At 38.4% G+C, this 20784-nt stretch overlaps 1 protein-coding gene across 1 annotated transcript in view; it reads left to right on the top strand.

Moving 5' to 3' along the window:
* The window catches only part of Usp24 (ubiquitin specific peptidase 24), a 134381-nt gene that overhangs the window by 107955 nt on the left and 5642 nt on the right, over window positions 1-20784 (top strand). Inside the window, 12 exon segments of the mRNA XM_015484945.2 lie at window positions 1257-1370; window positions 5508-5604; window positions 7907-8023; window positions 8845-8937; window positions 10685-10787; window positions 12730-12851; window positions 13810-13923; window positions 14494-14559; window positions 16617-16683; window positions 17956-18034; window positions 19314-19389; window positions 20515-20601. Of these exon segments, the coding sequence (XP_015340431.1) occupies window positions 1257-1370; window positions 5508-5604; window positions 7907-8023; window positions 8845-8937; window positions 10685-10787; window positions 12730-12851; window positions 13810-13923; window positions 14494-14559; window positions 16617-16683; window positions 17956-18034; window positions 19314-19389; window positions 20515-20601 (1135 nt within the window).

Below are 20784 nucleotides of genomic sequence, written 5' to 3' on the forward strand. Positions count from 1 at the left end.
GTTTGGCACCCAGTTGTGTGCCAGAGTAGGGAACTGGGCTGTTCAGCTTGGGATGGAGGATGGTTTTTCAACTGGGCTGCATGTTCAGAGTGATGCCCGGGGAACTCTAGACGTCACTTGCATCTTACTCATCACTGGCTCTTTTCTCCAGCACCTGGAATGGTGTTCTAGGTAAGTAGTTCTTCTATGAATAAAGGAGTGAGGGATAAAGAGTTGAGCAGTGGTTTGCAGGGTATACCTAGAATAAGGGGAGATTCCAAGTGAGGAGACCAGGTAAGAGTCAGAAGACCATTGAGTTCTCTGTCTTTCCCCTTTCGCTAGCACGGTGAACTTATCCTTATCCAAGGATAGGAAAAGTATGGAGAAAGATTTTTCAGTTCAACTTTTGAGAAGAAAACAAATATAATAGCAACTTCATTTCTGTTTGTAACAACAATCTGTATATTGATTGATCTCAGTGCTTATTTTTGATTGAAAAAGAAGAAAGAACATACTCCTTTCTTTTAATGCCTACATAGGATCACTTAGGGAAATGTACTTCATTACTTATATTTGTGAAATTTTTCATGGCATCTATATGTGGCACCGAATTTCTGCTTTATTTATATTTACTGTTTGGGGATATTGGGGAACTCAGGAGAATTCTGAGGCCATTCGTAATATAGTCATGTCATCTTTTTAGTCTTTTGTTTTTTTGGTTTTGCTTTTGTTTTTTTGGTACTGGAGATTGAACCCAGGTGCACTTAACCACTAAGCCACATCCCCAGCCCTTTTTATTTTTTATTTTGAGACAGGGTCTTCCTAAGTTACTGAGGCTGGCTTTGAATTCATGATCCACCTGGCTTCAGCCCAAATATTTTTACTTTAAAAAGTAGGACATTGATGTCTGTAACAATAAAGTATAAAAACGTCAATTTAAGCTATTCCGAAAGTGGACATTTTTTCAATGAAAATTAGTTATGCCAAGTAGTGCTATATGTCTGGTCTTTTTTGCAGTTGAACTTGCTTGATGAAGATACAGAAGAGAAAAATTAAAGTCTGAGATTTAAGTATCTTCACTTGTTTCTGTCCATAGAGGAGTGGAGGTGTCAAACCACTGGCTCCTGGGATATATTGAGCTGTGTTAGTGGGTAGTCACTGAATATTTAACTTACCCTTCCTTCCTTCCTACCCTTGGTAGGTAGGTAGGTGGGTTGGAGTAATATTCTTTGGAGTTATCTGCTGGGACCTAATATTGCTCCTTCCTTTTTTTAAAGGGTTGACACTGAAGAATGGATTGCTACTATTGAAGCATTACTTTCAAAAAGTTTTGATGCTTGTCAGTGGCTTGTTGAATATTTTATTAGTTCTGAAGGACGAGAATTGATAAAGTAAGTGTCAGGCTCTTTTAATTTAAAGAAATTCATGTCTCTGATTAAAAAGTGAAGTTTCCTGTAACCTTTTGTATTCCAACTCAAAATTATTTTGTTTGGAGACCATTTTAAATTCTCTTTACTGAAGCAGTGAGGAAATTATTCAGATTACTCCAAAATCATCTCCGTTGAGCTACACTCAGGCAAGTGTTCAGTGATTGCAAGGAGAGAGTGAGGTAGATGGCCCACCATGTGCTCTCAGGGAAGTAGGTCCCAAACCCTGCTGTGGCAACAGGGGAAGAGTGCAAGGGTCCCCAGGGACTCACAGTCTGGTGGCAAGTAAATAGATATTCAGTCTGAGATTACTACACAGTCCAGTTATTGTCCAACAGGGTTTGGATTATGCCTAAAAAGTTATTTCTAAGAATTTTACCCATAGTATATTACCTATAATAGTACATTTGCCTTGTGCCTATGATTTTAAAAAGAAATCATTTGCCTTCTCTAATAAAAATACTTGTTCCACCACTCAGGTCAGCTTCTCTATCTTTTCCATCAGCTATCTTAATTTTGGGTAATTCAGCATTCATATGGGAGCCAGATAGCACCTTCACTGTTGGTGGGATAATGTCCTGTCTTCTTTACCCCCAGTGGACTCTTCCCTCTGCATCAGATATCAGTTAGCTCATTCTACTTCTAGCAAGTGACCTAGTTTAAGAAGGAAGAGATTAACAAATGAGCACTAGTGGCAAGTTCCACACACCTGCTAGAGTCTATTCTTATCCTCTGTTTTCCTCCTGCTATAGAAGAAGCATCTCTTTTCTCAAAACAAATCTCTATATGCGCAGGTCTTTTCAAGGAAGTTGGCCATTTAATGATCAGCTTTCATTCTTACATCTTCTATCTTCTAGAATTTTTCCACTAGGTCACTTTGTCATTATGTAGATATGCTCTGGTATGTCTTCATTTAACCAAACACACAATGAAGATTTTAGAAATGCATGTGCCTTCCCACTAGGCAATTGGTCTGATAAGTTAGAGACCTAATTAGAATGTTATATTTTGTTTTGCAATATTAGGGATCAAACCCAGAGTCTTTGTTGTGCATGGTAGGCACTTGCTATAACACTGAGCTGCATCCCCATCCCTAAATGCACCTCTTAATCCCATATCCCCTTTATCTCCATGTCTGAGCTCCAGACATTCATTTACCTACTGGGTATCTCTGTTTTTTGATATCTCTACTTCTCTTCCCTCTGAATTATTTTCATTCAGCAACAAAAGTATATTTTTTGAAATAATTGTATTATTTCTCTGCTTCAAAATTCTTCAGTAAATTTCCATTGCACTATAATAAAATCCAAAATCATTATGTATCCCACAAGGCCCTACTTGATCTAGTCTTTGACTTTCAAAGCTTGCCTTGTTCGCCTTTTCCTCTTTGCTGATCAAGATCTAGCCATCATGGCTTATTGATTCATTGAATGTGCTGAGTCCATTCCTGTGTCTCCTCCCTCCCTCCCTCTCTCTCTTACACACACACACAAACACACCTACCTACAGACCCTTGCACCTGTCTTTGTTCTTTCTGAAACATTGCTCCCTCTCTTCTTTGCCTTCTCCTTCAGAACAACTAAAATAACAGAGTGGCTATCCCTGATCACCCAGTCTAAAGTAGGCTTTTGCTGTTAGTCTGCTCTCTCTGGTTTTGCCTGTCTCTTCCCCAGTAACCTTGGGCTTCTTGAAGGGAGAAGCCAAGTGTTATTTGGTTCCATTACTGTATGCAAAGAGCCTGGCATATAATAAGCCCTCAGATAATTCTTTATATATGCATGTATTCATGTAGCTCATAGTGACCTCAGAATGCATCTTTGAAATGTTATATGCCTGTCTCTTAAGAATTTGCAATACAAATAATCTTTTACATATTTTTCCAGTTCATTTCCAAAATAGCTTCCTAATAGGACCCCTGAGCATTGTGTCAGGCATTAGAATGTCATAGAATGATGATCCATCTGGAAAGAACAGCAAATATTTTATTCATTCCTTTATATCAAGGCAGACTAGCTTTTGAATAACTCCTGAGATATTCCATCTTCCTTTGGTCGTATATGTTTTATTGTTTGTTTTTTGTTTTGTTTTTTGGTACTGGGAATTGAACTCAGGGACACTTAACCACTGAGTCATATTCCAGCCCTGTTTTGTATTTTATTTAGAGACAGGGTCTCACTGAGTTGCTTAGGGCCCTGCTTCAGCTGAGGCTGGCTTTGAACTCGTGATCCTCCTGCCTCAGTCTCCCAAGCTGTTGGGTTTACAGATGCGTACCACCATGTCCAGCTATGTTAGTTCTTAATATTCCTGATAGTCAGAAATCCAGTGAATTATCTAGTTTTTCATTGTAAGGACTAATTACTTATCACTATCAATTGCTATGAGTTCATATGTCTAAAGAACTAAAATTTTTTTCCCTAAGTTACTTATTTTTTTAGAACCTTTAAGATATCTTATGTTGTTATTGTTACAATAAAAAAATAAATGCAAGGCAGGGGTTGTGGTCAAAGGTAGAGCGTGCACCTAGCATGCATGAGGCACTGGGTTCAATCCTCAGCACCACATAAAGTAAAATAAAGACATCATGTCCACCTATAACTAAAAAATAAATATATATTTTAAAAATAGAAATTAAAATAAATGCATACTATACAGGTTGAGTAGCCCTTATTCAGAACTGTTTTCAGAGTTTGTTATTATTGTTGTTAACATTTTCATAGACATAATAAAGTATCTTGAGGAGGGGACCCAATTCCAAACATGAGTTCATTTATGTTTTATATACCTTATACACATAGCCTGAAAATAATTTTGTGCATGAAGTAATTTCGTGATGTGGAATATTTGTGGTGTCATGCTGACCCTCAAAAGGTTTCAGATTTTGTAACAGTTCAGTAACTAAATATAAGGAAAGTTTTATCTTTTAGTTCAGCACCTCTGATGTCCTTTTTTTAGGTAATTTGTAAATGTAGTCATAATTGAAAAAAATAATAATAAAAGTTGCTTACAAACTGATCTAAAGAAACTAAGACTACTAACATGAAGGATGGTTTATATCTTCTAAGTTTTTTATTTTAGAAATTTTTAAACATACACAGAAATTGACAAAATAATGAATTCTCTCATGTATTCTTTTTTTTTTTTTTAAGAGAGAAAGAGAGAGAATTTTTTAATATTTATTTGTTAGTTTTCGGCGGACACAACATCTTTGTTTGTATGTGGTGCTGAGGATCGAACCCGGGCCGCACGCATGCCAGGCGAGCGCGCTACCGCTTGAGCCACATCCCCAGCTCCAACTCATGTATTCTTGAGTTGTCAACATTTTGCCAGTATATGCTTCCCTACCCCACCCCCAAGTAAATTTCAGTCATACCATTCACTGAGTTTTCAACACATATTCTCTCACGTAGAGTTTTTGAAAAAACACAAGCACTTTACCACACCAAACAGAATTAATAATTTCTTTGTATCATTTTACATTTTACCTTCTACATTCAGATATCTCCCACTTTCTCAAGAATATTATTTTATTTTACCATCAGGTTTGTGCAAGTCCAGATGCCCCTAGTGTCCACATGTTGCCTTTGGTTTATATCTTTTAAGACTTAATCTTCAATACTTCCTTGTGCCCACCACTCCTTTCTTTGTCTTGCCATTTATTTTGGGGGAGATTGACATTTCTCTACAGGATGCCCCACATTCTGGATTCATTTGCATTCTCTTGGTGTCTCCATAGGAAGTATTCAGAGCTCCTTTTACCAGAGGAATTAGACCTGAATCTGCTCAAACTCCTAGAGCTAAATATTACCAGAGTATTTGTTATCTTTGAAGTATTTTTATAGTTGCCACTTAGAATCCTAGTGGATTTTGAATGTGCTTTGTTTCTCTGACACTATATAGTATTAGGAATTGAAGGAACGAGCAATAGTGGAGTGACCTCAGGAATTCCCACATGCCTGTGAGTATGTGCTGAGGCTTTCCAGAGACCCAAACTAGCACTTCCAAGTAATTGTGCTTATTGGCTGTTAGGCAGGAGACTTGTTGGACAGGTTGGGGTTGCAAAATTGTATTCTGTTTTTTACATCACATTTTTCTTTATTTGAGGATTTTCTTGTTGGAGTGCAGCGTGAGAGAAGTACGAGTTGCCGTGGCCACCATTCTGGAGAAAACCTTAGACAGTGCCTTGTTTTATCAGGATAAGGTCAGTCTCATCTCAGACATTTTATTTATACATTCTGTTTTTACCAAATGTTATCAATTGCACATAATAAGACAGAAAACCTAGGATTGGAGTCTGGTCATTTTGTCATGTGAAGTGCACCTTCTGTGAACTGACTTCTGATACATGCCAGGGTAGAAGGCATGCTGTCCTTTTGTCATGTTCTAGAAACCAGGATAGGCTAGGGATTCAGGTCCACTTTGGTCTGCTTTAGGATTTTCTGTCTGGAACACCCCTCTTTAGAGACCCCTTAAGCATTTGTGTTAGACCTCTCTGAACCACTAAGCTGAGTCTAGACGCTAGTCTTGGCATTTTGAGCCACCTGTGACCTTTTCTCTTTCTCATAAACTACTTTTCTAATTTAAACCTGCAGTTGGCAACCAAACCAAGTAATGCCATTTATCCAAGGGCACTGACCAAAATAGTTCCTTCATGGATCTCTATTATTCCCTAAGCTTTGTTTGTGTCCCTTTTTTCTTCTTCCTAACCCTATTTTCTGTAGTATATTTTCTGATCCACAGTTCCACAAACACATGTGCTAAAACAAACTGTAGTGTTTATGCCTGTCCTCCGTCCCCAAAGATTTTTAAGTCTTGGGAAAATAAGTGGTATATATTATAAATCTGATTTTTCAATCTGTTATTAAGTCCTTTCAAATACAGCAGTTACTTCCCAAGTTTGCTGTTTCAAACAGCTGGCACTACATGGAAAACTTTGAAAAATGTTATTTTTAGAACAAATTGGCTCCTTAACAAGCATTGTCTGTAGGCAGTGTTTCTTAATGAACTGAATAACAAATTCTAGGAATTGTTGCTTCAAATTCAGATGTAGGCTTTGCTTTGTAATCTTAAGTAAGTTCTTTAAGGAAGATGTTGATCCATATTCAGTGCCTAGCAACTCAGCACTTAGTTCCTTCAGCATTGCCTGACCCAGGGTATGCTGTTAGACCAGACAAGCGCAAGAGCCTTGCTCAGTCCAGATGAACAGGAAGTCAAATATGCCCTTCAGGAGGGTCCTGGAAGACTGTCCCTCAATTCCAGGAATCATTAGGAAGTTGAGGTTTACTCTAAGGCAGTGGTTTACCATCCACTTAAGTAACCAAACCATTATTCAAACAAACCATACCTGGATGTAGGATATCTAAAATAGGTTATTGATAGCTGCTTTGGGCAGTTTGAATGCCATTGCTCTCAGATACCCCCATGGAAGTTTTCTAAGATGCATCAAGAATCCTTAACACAAGGACCATCTCACTCTCCTTCTCCCGTGTACCAACCAACCCTAACGAAGGAAAAAGGTAGAATTAGTGCAGTCTCTGTGCACATGGGGTCAGGCTATGGCATCCCACCAGTCTCTAAGGGCAGGCAGCATGTAGAAAGGAAAGGCAAGGGAGGACAAAAGCATGGAAGCCATTTGCCTAAGTAAATTCTGTTTGATGCCTAGCTGATGTATTTTAATGTCTGTTTTTACCCATAATGGAAATGATGCCTCTTGCCACCCACTTTATATTGGAAAGTACTTTGAAAATGAAGTGCTGTTTAAATGCTAAATTTCACTGTATTTATAATGGGTGTGACAGGATGGATGGGAATATTTCACCTTCAAATGATTAAACCAAAAAGAGTAGTTAGCCTGGTCTTAAAGTTCAAATCACAGATAAATTTCTAGGAACTTGTCCAGAAACAGTTGGGGTGGGAGGGAAAGAAGAAGCAATGTCATAACCAAAATAGTTTCTAAACAAATAAAATGTTTTTCAAAGCTTTCCATGAGGCGTCAGCGGGCTTTCAAGTAAGTTCCCAGTTGAGTTGGTATTGCCGTTGTCATCCTGTCAGGCTGTTCTCTCCATTCGCTCCATCGGCTTGGTTTCTAGCCCCTCTGCCTGTGTCTGTGTTTTTATTCTTTGCATCTGTGACTATGTGAAGAAGCAGCATATGGAGGGAGGGAATTGGAAGCATCTCTCCCCTGAATACTCCACCAAACCTTTTTAAGAGATGGAGGAATCGACTCTGGAGAAAATGTGACCGTTAGGTAGTAGAATCATGCCCTTCACTCTAAATCGAGGAAACAGAACTAGCTTTCCTTTAATTATTGCTAAGTAGCAGTCTTTCCCTGGAAGATAAAACTGATGATTCTGTTTTTGCTCTCCAAAGCATAAATCCATCTGAAACTGAGACTGGATTATATCGGTTTCCTTTTGTTCTTATGATGGTTTACTTCGAATTAATCCTGTTATACCTGTCTTACATTCTTTTTCTTTATGTAATTTCCTCTTTCCTCTAACCAGTTTAAAAGCCTTCATCAGTTACTGGAAGTACTGCTTGCTCTTTTGGATAAAGATGTCCCAGAAAATTGTAAAAACTGTGCTCAATACTTTTTCCTGTTCAACACTTTTGTACAAAAGGTAAGTGAATTTTTTTCTAATACAGCCAAGTTAAAATTGAAAGAAGTTTTATACATGGAAAAATTTAGACCAGACATTATACCTCCTATGTGATACAGTTTTATGAATGTTTCCTCTTCAAATTTTAAATTACTAGATTATTTTTTGCAAAATTGTGACTATCCAAGTAGTAGGTATAGTTAATCACTGATAGTGGTAGTCCTCATTGAAACTAGTAGTTACAAAAGCAGAGACTGGAATGATATTTACCCGGGGCTTGGGAGTGGGGTGGTTTTATGGTGGTGTTGCCACAAAATAATCGTAATGTGTAAGTTAGTCAACAATGTATATTTCAAAATAGAATATTTATATAAGTATGTGCAATTAAGTAAATAAAAATTTAAAGCTAATATTATTATTTAAAAAAAAAAAAGAAACTAGTGGTTACTTGTATGTTCAGGGGCCACTATGAAACAATGTAAGGCTCAAGAGTTTTTTAAATTAGATTTTAACAAGTACTTGCTATACGTAAAATACATGGACCAGCCTGCATTGTGGCACATGTGCGTAATCCCAGCAGCTTTGAAGTCTGAGGCAAGAGGATTGCAAGTTTGAGGTCAGCCTGGGCAAGTTAGCAAAACCCTATCTCAAAATAAAGTTTGGAGCCAGGGATGTAGCTCTGTGGTAGAGCACCCCTAGTTTCCAATCCCTTATACCACACATACAAAAAAAAAAAAAAAAAAAAACTGACTTCTTTAAACTTCTCAATAAACTATATTATTTTAAAACAAGTTTTTTGTTTGGGTAGGAGTATAATTTGTCATTCTCAATGTCTCAAACAGCAGGGTATCAGGGCGGGAGATCTTCTCCTAAGGCACTCAGCACTGCGGCACATGATCAGCTTCCTCCTTGGGGCCAATCGACAGAACAATCAGGTAATGTCTGCTTTCATGTTCCCAATGGAATGGCCATGAGTTTCATTTTGTTTCTCTTTGGAGATGACCAGTATTTTTAATTTCATAAGAGTCTGGGTACTAGTACTGTGTAGACATTAAAAATCTTTGGAGGTCAGTGACTTACTTCTTCATAGAGTTCCATCTGAAAATAGCTCATGGAAGTGACTTACTAGAATATCAGTCACAGTGTGTCATAGGAGAGAAAGTTGGATGCTGATAGAAAGAGGGCAGAGTTCAAGATACATCAAAGAATAGGTGGTTTTAGGTGTCCTTTCCTCCTTCTCTGGAGCTGTGAATATTTTTGTTGGTGGTTGGAATTCAAATGTGAAGTTGGGCTTGTAAACTGAATAACGTTACAGATACAATACTCTTAGTCAAAAGAAAAGAAAGTTATTTTATAATAGCTTTGGATATATCCAAAAATGACTTGCCTGTTTGAAATTTCTATATTGGTATGTCTTCCTATCCATTATATTTCTTTTGTTTGATAGAGTTAAAATATGTAAAATGTTAGCATACAGTGATGGTAAGTACAGCTTATGGAGTGCTTATTATTTATCAGACACAGTAGGCCACTTTGTGGTGGACACTTTATCACTGTTCAGTGAAATGGGTGATTTCTTCCCCATTCTCAGGCAAGAATTAAAGCACAGTGGTATTAAGTAGCTTGTTCGAGGTCACAAAGCTAATGTGTCAGCCAGGCAAGGATTGAGACCCAGCTCTGAGATTTCACGCCAGAGCCTTTCCACTGGGTGTCCTAAATTGCCTGGGCAGTTTTCCTTTCTTTGTTGAGGGGAAAGACTTACCACCCGGATGGCTCTCAGCTTTCTATCAGGTCACACTGGTATTCTTACTCTTTAGTAGTTAAAAGAAAAAAAAAAAGAAAGAAAGAAAGAAAAAGAAACATTGCTGGACATAGTGGCACATGCCTGCAATCCCAGCAACTTGCAGGATCCTGAGTTTAAAGCCGGCCTCAGCAACTTAGCAAGGCCCTAAACAACTCTGCGAGACCCTGTCTCTATGTAAAATATAAAAAAGAGGTGGGGATGTGGCTCAGTGGTTAAGAGACCCTGGGTTCAATCCCCACTATCAAAAAAATAAAATAAAACAAGTACTGACACGGTAGCATGCTCTGGGCATTTAGATGTTGGACTTTTACAATGTGCTTTTTTCATTTCAGGCTTTTCACAGGGATTCAGGGATTCCATTGATAGTGGTGATTTATTCAATTCACTGTAATTTGATTGCACATATAATGTGTACTATTTTACATTTATGGAACACACTAGTTCTGAAAATGTTTTCATTTTTAATATTTCATTTGGTTCTCACAGCCACAAAGTAGACAGAACAGATAACATTATTTCTGCCATTATATGAAGAGATCAGACACTGTTATGGGTAATCCATGCTCTCTTACAGTACAGTTGAGTAGCTGAGGCAGGGCCAGGCCTATCTCCATCCAGCCTTTAGGTTTTCCCAATATCCTGAGGCACAGGAAAATTATCTGCATGTCCTGAATACTTAGAACCCAAATTATACACATGAATGGATTGGTTTTAGAATCTGAGTTAATGTGTCTGGGGAAACACTTAAGATAGCTTAAAGCTTGTGACTTCTTTGTGCATTGTCCTCTTCTACCCTAGCATTGAGGTATAATTGTGGCTAACATGAACCAGCAAGTCTTTCTCTTAACTAACCTATGTTTTTTCTACTCTGATGGCAGATACGCCGATGGAGTTCAGCACAAGCAAGAGAATTTGGGAATCTTCACAATACAATAGCATTGCTTGTCTTGCATTCAGATGTCTCTTCCCAGAGGAATGTTGGTGAGTTTTAATGTGTCTTTGATACATCAGGAACATGAAGAGATGCTGAATCTGTCTAACATGAAAAAACTGATGTTAGCAATTACATGAATATTACTTGTTTTTCAATGGGCTATTTAATATTTGAGGAAAACAGTCAGCTTTTCATAGCTATGACCAAAATGCCTGAAAAGAACAACTTACAAAAGAAAAAGGCTATTTTTGACTCATGATTTCAGAGGTTCAGTGACTCCATGGTTAGTCAACTCTGTCACTCTGGGTCCAAATGAGGCAGAGCATGGTGGAAGGGCTTGGTGAAGGAATGCTATCAACTCGTGGTAGCCTGGAAGCAGAGAGCGAGCAAGGAGCCAGGGACAAAAGATAAAGTATAAACACCAAGTGTGTGCCCCAGTGACCTCCAGACACACCCCACCTGCCTATAGTTACCACCCAATGCAGTAGTCCTTTGAAATTATTAATTTATCAAATGGGTTAATCCACCAGTTACATTATAGCTCTCATAATCCAGTCATTTCACCACTGAACATTCCTTCATTGTCTATCACATAAGTTTACTGGGAATACTGTACATCCAAATCATAACAAACACTTTAAATTTTTGTTTAATTCATGTTAAACCTCACCTTATTTTACTAGCTTGTCACACAAGGAAGTCACAAAATGACTCAGTCATTCCTTTGAGGGATAGGAGGAATTTGTATGTTTTTTTTAAAGCACTCTAGGATTACAAGGTAATTCCTCACTATAATTTGAGCAACTGATATTTTGAGAAGAATAACCAAGGTACGATTTGGAGTCTCCTAGCTATGTGAACTTAATCAAGCCACCAGACCTTTCTGATCCTCAGTACAAAATAAAAATATTAAAAGCATAAAAAGTTAATAAGGATTAATGAGATAAAATGTTAAAGTACTTTGTAAAACAGAGTGAGGGGGCATCTCAGATATAAATTAGTAAAACATATTTGAATATAAGGTAGATGTGATAGTATTCCCTATTTTGTCACTCATCAGTAGCACAGACACAGACACAAGTTACGATTATCCCGTGTCCTAACCTTGATGTACCACAACTTTATACCATTCCTAGGCTGTGATGATAGTAACTGTAATAAGGCAACAGAGCAGCTAACTGTATTCAGTGGTTTCTGTTGCCATTCTTTTACATGGTACTTTATATTTATTGTTTAATACCCACGGCAAATCTATGAGAAGGGTATTATACCCTTATGTAAATGAGGAAACTAAGATGCAAAGATGTTTAGTAACTTCAAGAAGGTCTCACAGCTAGTATCAGCACTCAGGGTTGATGTAAGCCTCTAACTCCAGGAGTAGAGTTTTAATATCCTCTGGCCAGTGAGATGTAAAGACAGAAAATAAGATAAAAATCCCAGAGCGTCATTCTGGCAGAAAGCTGCTCACTTTCTCTAACAGGACATTGATAAAGTGGTAAGGTAGAGTTTGCTTCTTAAACCCTGGCTTATTCCCATCAAAAGACAAAGCTGCCTCGTTTCATGAGTTCAGACAGTTTTCCTTGGTTTTCTGGAAAAGAGATAGGCACCTGCCATATGGTTGGGTCTACTTCAACATAGATTGGTCATTATATGAAGAAAGTTGTTTGAAGAACAAAAATGTCCTATGCAGTGTCTCTTTGGGAGCAGTTGCCAAGATTTTTTCATATACTATTTATATTTTCACCTCTTGGAAAGTCTTTCTTGGGAATCACTAGGAATGTACAACTGCAGCTGTGGCATGCTGGGAGGAAGTAGGTGACCATCTCCTCTTGTCCCATCATCAGCTCTCCCCTCTAGGCTGTGAGGGACCAGGCTGGAGGAAGCCAGCAATCGAGCATGTGAATATTGGGAGTCACATCACCCTGTGGGTGTCTATTTCATGGAATAACACCAAAGGTGTGTTTTGTGTTTTATTTTTGGTCCCTGAAGCTCCTGGCATATTTAAACAGAGGCCACCTATTAGCATCGCTCCCTCAAGCCCCCTGCTGCCTCTCCACAAGGAAGTAGAGGCCTTGCTGTTCCTGTCTGAAGGGAAACCCTACCTGCTGGAGGTGCGTGCTTGACCCTTTTCTCTGTATATTTATTATTTTCTCCTGTTTGAGAAAAAGTCCTTTTGTTGCTCAACTTTATGTTACTCTGATGAAGAGTAGGACTGTTGTGAGAAGAAGTGATGCTTTCCTATACAACTGTCAGAAATAAAATCAGGGTTGGGTGTAGTTCAGTGGGAGAACACTCTTCCTAGCATGTGCAAGGCCCTGGGTTCCATCCCCAGCACCACAAGAATAAGTAAAAATTAATAAAAGAGACTATTATTGGCCCTCTCTTCAACCAGGAATCAGGCCTAGGAGGAGGTAAATGACACTTCACCTGTTTAAAAGTTTACTTCATTATCAGTTTTGTTCCCACTCTTTTGTAGATCCGCGGTCCTAATATACTACAATTCAAAGCCATACTTGATTTGTTTGTTTTAGCATTGGGGGCTTTGCACACATCAGGCAAGCAGTCTACCACTGAACCACATCTCAGTTCCCATGTATTCTTGAACCTTGGAGTGTGGGAGTGGCTCCTCCCAGCCCTCTATTAGGCATACACTGTGGCCTATTCTCAGCCCAAGCCTCCCCTTACACCCAGAGCCACCCCTCCTGCAAACTTAGTCTTCCTTACATGATTTTCATGTATATGAATCCATGAACAGCATACCATATTGTCTTTTTAAAATTACATCAACAGTGCATCAGTGATTGTTTTAATCATTCAGAGGCATTCACCTTTGAAAATTAATGAAAAGTAACTCTCCTGGAAAAAAGCACACACTTGCACAGAATTGCATAAAATGCCAGATAGCCTCAGACACCCTGAAATCTGTCCATGGACTGCTAACAAGAAACCCTGATTTGAGACAATGTTGATGTTCTTAAGTCTGGGTATATTTTAGTTAAAGACAGAATGACAGCTCAACTGTTAAATTGAAGCATGAGAAGCCTCACTCCTCTCATGTCCTCCCACCAGGTCATGTTTGCCCTGCGAGAGCTGACAGGCTCCCTCCTGGCCCTCATGGAGATGGTGGTGTACTGCTGCTTCTGTAATGAGCACTTTTCCTTCATGATGCTGCATTTCATTAAGGTATAACCTGAGTTAACCCTGTTGATAGCCAGATAGAAAATGCTCCTCGGAAGTGTGGCATTAAAACAAAGTCGTTTCTTGCTTTCTGTATGTATAAATTTATTAAAATGCACAATGGAATCTGAGTTTTATTAACCTGCCTTCTTTACCCAGTTATCTCAGCAGATTTTTCTACTTCATAAGCTGACTTTTCAGTATACTTTTTCAAAACAGACTTAGCTCAAAGCATTCTCATGTAATGTATCAGCATTTTCTAGAAAGTAAAATAGGATATATACAATGAACTTTTCAGTCTATTTATTGACTTTAGATTCTCCCCTTTCCTTTTATTCTCTCTCCCCCTAATTTCACAGTAAATTATCATGGAGTGTTGAGCTGGAAAGAGGTCATTTATTTCAGTCCCCAGATTTAGCATTTGGGGAAACTGAGACCCAGAGAGGGAAGTTGACTTGCCCAAGATGAGTCAGTGGTATAACTAGGGGTGGGATCCAGCATGTTGATTGCCACTCCCATATGCTCTCCACCGAAAAGTTACTAGAATGTTTATGCTTTCAAAAAAAACTCTTTCAGAACCAACTAGAAACTGCTCCACCCCATGAGCTAAAGAACACATTTCAACTGCTTCATGAGATATTGGTAAGTCAGATGTTCGGATTCACTTATATTTAGGTATTTATAAGTCAGAACACAATTATAAAGTTATTATTTTATTATTTTTTACTTATTTGGTCTGCATTATTTGAGTTCTTTTTATATCATAAAACTCTGCTTTCTGGGACCTCGCAATTAAGTGAGGGAACCAGGCAAATACACAAGAAATTATAGTGCAGAGGTAGGAAGAGTCAAAGATGATAATTAGCCCTGTTGAGGCCCTTACAGTGTGTAACCTACCAATGCAAGTGTTACCATGTTTAAACCTCAGGATTACCTCAGGGTAAACTGCTAATCATCTAGTCTTAGACACCATTGAATAGATATGAACTGTTAAAAATATTTAGAGAGGGGCTGGGGATGTGGCTCAAGCGGTAGCACGTTCGCCTGGCATGCGTGCGGCCCGGGTTCGATCCTCAGCACCACATACAAACAAAGATGTTGTGTCTGCCGAGAACTTAAATAAATAAATAAATAAATATTTAAAAAAAAATATATTTAGAGAGCCAGGAAACCATGAGATATGCTCAATTATGAGTTACTTTCCAATTTGAGAAATGTGAAAAGCAGGAGGTGAAAATCATCTGCAACTGGCAAAGTACTGTATCACTGGAAACTGAGATTTAAAGAAGTAGAGTGATTTGCCTGAGGCCACCTTTGGCAGATACAGGGGTTTGTGGCAGAGTCAGCATCTAAGCCAAGTGATTGCCCGGAGCCCAGGCGCTCCACCACACACACACTCTTGAGGAGCACTTTGATTTTAACAGTATGACTGGAGGAAGAGGTGGGAACTGAACAGAACTTGAGAAAAGAAACTCAGACCAGGTTGTAAAAGGCTTCTGCTCCTAATCCTAAGGTGTATGCATTTTTTCCTGTAGGCCACTGGTTGTACACCTGGATATTTCTACCTGTACACTTGTTTTCATCATATTTTTTTTTTAAATTTCTGTCCTATCTTGAAAAGTCAAGTAATCTAGACTCATTAGTTCCATTTCCTGCATGTAACAGTCCCCAGAAGCCCTGGGATAGGCCCGTTGTCTCCAGTTTCCCACCATCCTCACCACTCCTTAGCCCTCCTTGCTTATTTCAGTTGCAATCCCTGCTGTCATTGATGGTGCACCAGAAACTATTCTAAGCAGGAGAGTGACATGACCCAGTTTGTTATGGAAAGATTCCCCTGGCTGTCTTTTTAGGGATGGAGGAGAAAGCAGGATTAGGAATTGGAAGACCATAGAGGAGTTCATCAAGAATCTGAGTGTGACATAACAAGGCTTGCACCAAAGAAGAGGCAGAGGGAGGAAGGATAGTGAGGGACAGATGAAGAGGTGCTTTGGAAAGAGAATCAGTAGTGATTGGTGATTGGCGTAAGCTAATGAGAGAGATTAGGCTAGAGATTCCTTAAAGACAATCTGAATGTTTCCTTTAGATTCCCAGTGCTTAATAGGTCTTGACATAGAGGATGCATTGAAAGGGTTTAGAATAAGAAAATGCATCATGGATGCCATTTGTTACATCTTTCTGGTCCTTTATTTCCTCCTGGTTCTGGTACCTTTACAAACTGGAAGATTTTTGCTTTTCAAGGATAGGACGAACAACAAACCCCTACAGTTTATTATACTGCATAATTCAGTGCCAAGAACTAGAAATACAGTGACAAGTGAAATAGATTCGCCTTCTATAGCAAGGCCAAACCTTTCCCATCAATTTTTAGAGCCTAATAGCAAAACTTAAATGCATTTTTAATAAGTCAGTTAGAGAATAAACCTCTTTTCCTTAGGATCATGAAACATGTCCTTATAAACTAGAGAATTTTAGATTCAGTTGGTAGGAACATGTAGTTAGAAATGAATGGATCTTTAAATATTACTTAATATTTTTATGTCTCAGTTTAAAGTGTGAAATATGTGGCAATGTACATTTGTTAGTATTGGGTTTTGTTATGTTAGAAACTAAATCTCTTTAGTAGAGCTGCGAAGAAGGCACTGTGGCTATTACACAGGTTTCTTCTTTCATTTGCCAACCTTTGTTTCCTCCCTTCATAGGTCATTGAAGATCCCATACAAGTAGAGCGAGTCAAATTTGTGTTTGAGACAGAAAATGGATTACTAGGCAAGTATACCAGTGAACAAGCGTCTGCAGCAAATATTCAGATAACAGTTGTTCTGACAGTCCTGCCTCCACTGCTTCCTGGTGCAGATGAGTGACTGACTGGTCCATTACAAATCTGGTTCTACATCCTAGTTGGGAGAATTAAAACCCCAGGATCTTACCACTCTGGACTTTCTCCTGCTTTTAGTCATTAAGGTGCAGCTATTTTCCCAGGTTAGGTAAGGCTCAGGAGTGCTGTGGCTGGAGATCACTTTTTGACGCAGAAAATTTTTTCCTCTACTAAACAGCAATTGAGGAGAGAAAAACTTAAAACCCCAGACTTGGCATGTTGTCAAAAACATGATGTATGTTTGAGGTTTGACTTGTGGTATGAATATACCCACACTTCCATTTGTCTACTCATAGAAGTCCGGTGCTTTTTTCAGAAGGCTAATAGCTTAATAAGCAAATTATTAAAGAAAATTTAGTTTAAAAAAATACCCCTCTCCCACTGTAGTTAATCAGAGTCACTTTGGATTTTGCTGTGAAATCATGTACCACTCACATTTCTGTTAGCAGTGGACCGTATGTACAACGGCATCACATAAAATTACGTCACCTAGTGATGTGACAGCCATCTTTTTTTGTGTCTACTCACTCTGATGTTCACACATATCTAAATTGCCTAGTGACTCATTACTCAATACACACCTGTGTAGTTAGGTGGCCATGACTATATTAAGAGGAGATGTAGGGTCTCCTTTTATTGCAGAAAGGAGATACAGGCTAAAAAGTTTTATAGCAGTAGCTTTCCAGGCCCACATTTGTAACAGTGTACTGTAGTCAGAGCAGCACCCAGGCTCTCTGAAACTTAGAAAACAATAAGCTCATCCCTAAAACGCAGAACAAGAAATATTTTATTGAACAGAACTAATGTCATAACTTTCAGTTTATCAAACTACAACTACTTTCAGTAATGTGGTGTATGGGAAAATTTGAATAATTAGCCAGTTTAAATTTTGGTTCCATTTCAGTCCTGAAAGTCAAACTCATTACCATGTACCTTTTTTTTTTTTTTTTTAATGTATGTTTTTTTAACATTAATGTAGCCTTTCTCCCCATTAGAACTTGGGGCATGCCGTTGAGACAGGCATCACTTTGCTTTTACTTAAGTTGTTCCCTTGCAGCTTGCCAGAATAGTTTATAAATTTTTAAAACAAGAGAACTTATTATCACTTGGACCCACTTTCAGTTCAGTGCTTTATTATTAAAATGTCCCTTTTCTTCCTTCAGCTTTGATGCACCACAGTAATCACGTGGACAGCAGTCGCTGCTACCAGTGTGTCAAATTTCTTGTAACTCTTGCTCAAAAGTAAGTATAAACTTAAAATTCAGGGATAAAATGACTGAAAACAGAAACATCTGCCTTGTCATTATATCTTAGAAAATCTGACTCAGGACATGCTTGCTAGGAAGGTTCAACAAGTGATCTTCAAAACAAATGTGGAGGAGTATTAAAAGAATAGTATATTTTTCGGAATTTTGAAAAGAAAGAAAGCTAAACCAGAAGGAGGAATCTAGGCAATGCTTTCAAGTTAAGAGCCAAAGTTTATAAACCTCCCTGAGGTCTCCTTCATTAATACAATCCAGCTACCAACTCTTAGGCCCTGGGTTCCCAATTTCTAATAGCCTCTCCATCAACAAAATCGTGATACCAGGCTGAGCTTGTGGCTCAGTAGTAGAGCCCTTGTGAGGCACTGGGTTCAATTCTCAGCACCACATATAAATAAAAAAATAAATAAATAAAGATGCATCAACAACTAATAAAAATACTTTAAAAAAAAAAAACTCCTATAGCACTGTGTGAAGTACTTTGTTGGCATTATCTTATTTAATCTTTGCAGCAACTTCATAAGGTTTGGAATCATTTATCATGGGATTTATCATGGGTAGTTTAAGTGTTGGAACTAAAGTCACAGAGCTAGGACTTGAACACAGGCTGATAGGCTTCAAAGTAAAGGTTTTTGGTTTTTGTTTTTTAATCTTAACCCTTTTTAGACCTACATTTCAATGGTATTAAGTTCATTCACCTAGCTGTATAGCCATCATCACAAGCCTCTCCGTAAGTCTTTTTATCTTCCAAAACTAAAATGACTCTCTCCTCTTTTCCCTCCTTCAGTACTGTCTTCAAATATGGACAACTTTCTAAACAGGCAAAGAAAAATGAAGAAGGTTGTGGGGTGGCAGGGGCTTACAAAGCAATGCTTTCAAGTTAACTTTTCCCATAATCTCATTCTTCATATTCAAAGCACAAAAATTAAGACCAATTTGATATGTCAAGAGGTCACTTATTAAATATACAATCTGTTGTGGTTTTTATTTTTGTTTTCCATCTTTGACTTTTAATAGATCTGAGTGAGAGTGAGGTAGAAGGATGGACATTGACCACACGTGCACCTTGTACTGCCTCTGATGTGTAACCTGGGAATATGTTGCTTAACCAAATCAGAACAGAGTAGAAGTTTAACACAGGTGTTAACTGAATTTTAATGAAAGTGGCAAGATACTTTTTCAAAGTAAAATTACTATGGATTAAACATGAATGTTTTCAAAGAAAACACTTGGTTAATAAAAATGTCCCTGGTCACCAGGTGTCCTGCTGCTAAAGAATATTTTAAGGAAAATTCTCACCACTGGAGCTGGGCTGTGCAGTGGCTCCAGAAGAAGGTAATCAATTCTGAACTCTTCTAATTATAACATAAAGATTAATAACAGCACATCTTATCAGGGGAATCTCCAAAACCTTATTTGTAAACTGATCTCAGAGTATTTTCAGACTTAAAGTACTTCTTTAGTACAGTCAATATCTATTTGTATATATTAAATGTGTCAATACAATAGTCCCCCTTATCTACAGGGGGTATTATTAGTGGATGCCTGAACACAGGTAGTACTCAACATTGTACGTATTGTTTTTCCTCAGACCCATAAACGTATAATAAAGTTTAGTTTTATATTAAGCACAATAAGAAATTAATAATAACAACTAATAATAAAAAGGGGGAAATAGAACAGCTGTGATAATGTACTCAAAAGTTATATGAATGTGATGTCTTTCTCTTAAAATACCTGTCATACTCAGTCTTCTTGTGATGGTGTGAGATGGTGCAGTGCCAGCGTGAGGAGGTGAGGTGAATGATATAGATAGGTATCTTGACACAGCCAGGCTACTGTTGGCCTTCTCATATATTGTCAGTGAAAAAGATCATTGCAAAATGACGGTGTCAGGAAGGTAGCATGTAGCATGGACAAATTACTAGACTAAGAAATGGTTTACATCTGGAGTGGGGCAGCGCACGATTTCATCATTATACTCCGACTGTCGCACTATTTCAAATTTAGGATTTGGTGGGGTTGGGGTTGAGGCTCAGCGATAGAACACTCGCCTGGCACTTGTGAGGCCCTCACCACCACATAAAAATAATAAAGGTATTGTGTTCAACTACAACTCAAAAAATAAATATTTTTTAAAAAATTAGGATTTGTATATTTCTGGAATTTTCCACCTAATATATTTGGACTGTGTCTGATCATGGGCAACTAAAAACCAGGTGAAGCAATTATGTATAAGGGAGAACTAACTACTAAACATGTCTTAACTTCATGGGTAAAGACAGGGGTGATGCTATATAAGAAGCAGTATTTCCTGGGGTTGTGGGAGAAGAGATAAATCCTCTGTGATCTCCTAAGGTGACTGGAGGTCCGGGTGGACTTAGAGCCTGTGCTGGTTAGACTCTACCATCTGATGGTGGAGACTGTGGACTCTGATGGCATACTTGATCTTTCATCCAGATGTCAGAACATTATTGGACACCACAGAGTAATGTCTCTAATGAAACATCAACTGGAAAAACCTTCCAGCGAACCATCTCAGCTCAGGTAAGGGCCATCTTTGGCCTTGTTTGCTTTGAAGTCCCCTTGTGCAGCATTCTCAGAATCCATAGCCCAGATAAGAGGTGTGGGGTTGAAAATGAGAACAGGCAGAAGCAGTAATTGGATTTTCTGTGAAAAGGCAACAGATGGGTATACACTCATGCAAGTCTATGCAAATCATTTGCCTGG

Source organism: Marmota marmota, unplaced genomic scaffold, assembly GCF_001458135.2.
Source record: "Marmota marmota marmota unplaced genomic scaffold, marMar, whole genome shotgun sequence".
Taxonomy (NCBI): Eukaryota; Metazoa; Chordata; class Mammalia; order Rodentia; family Sciuridae; genus Marmota; species Marmota marmota.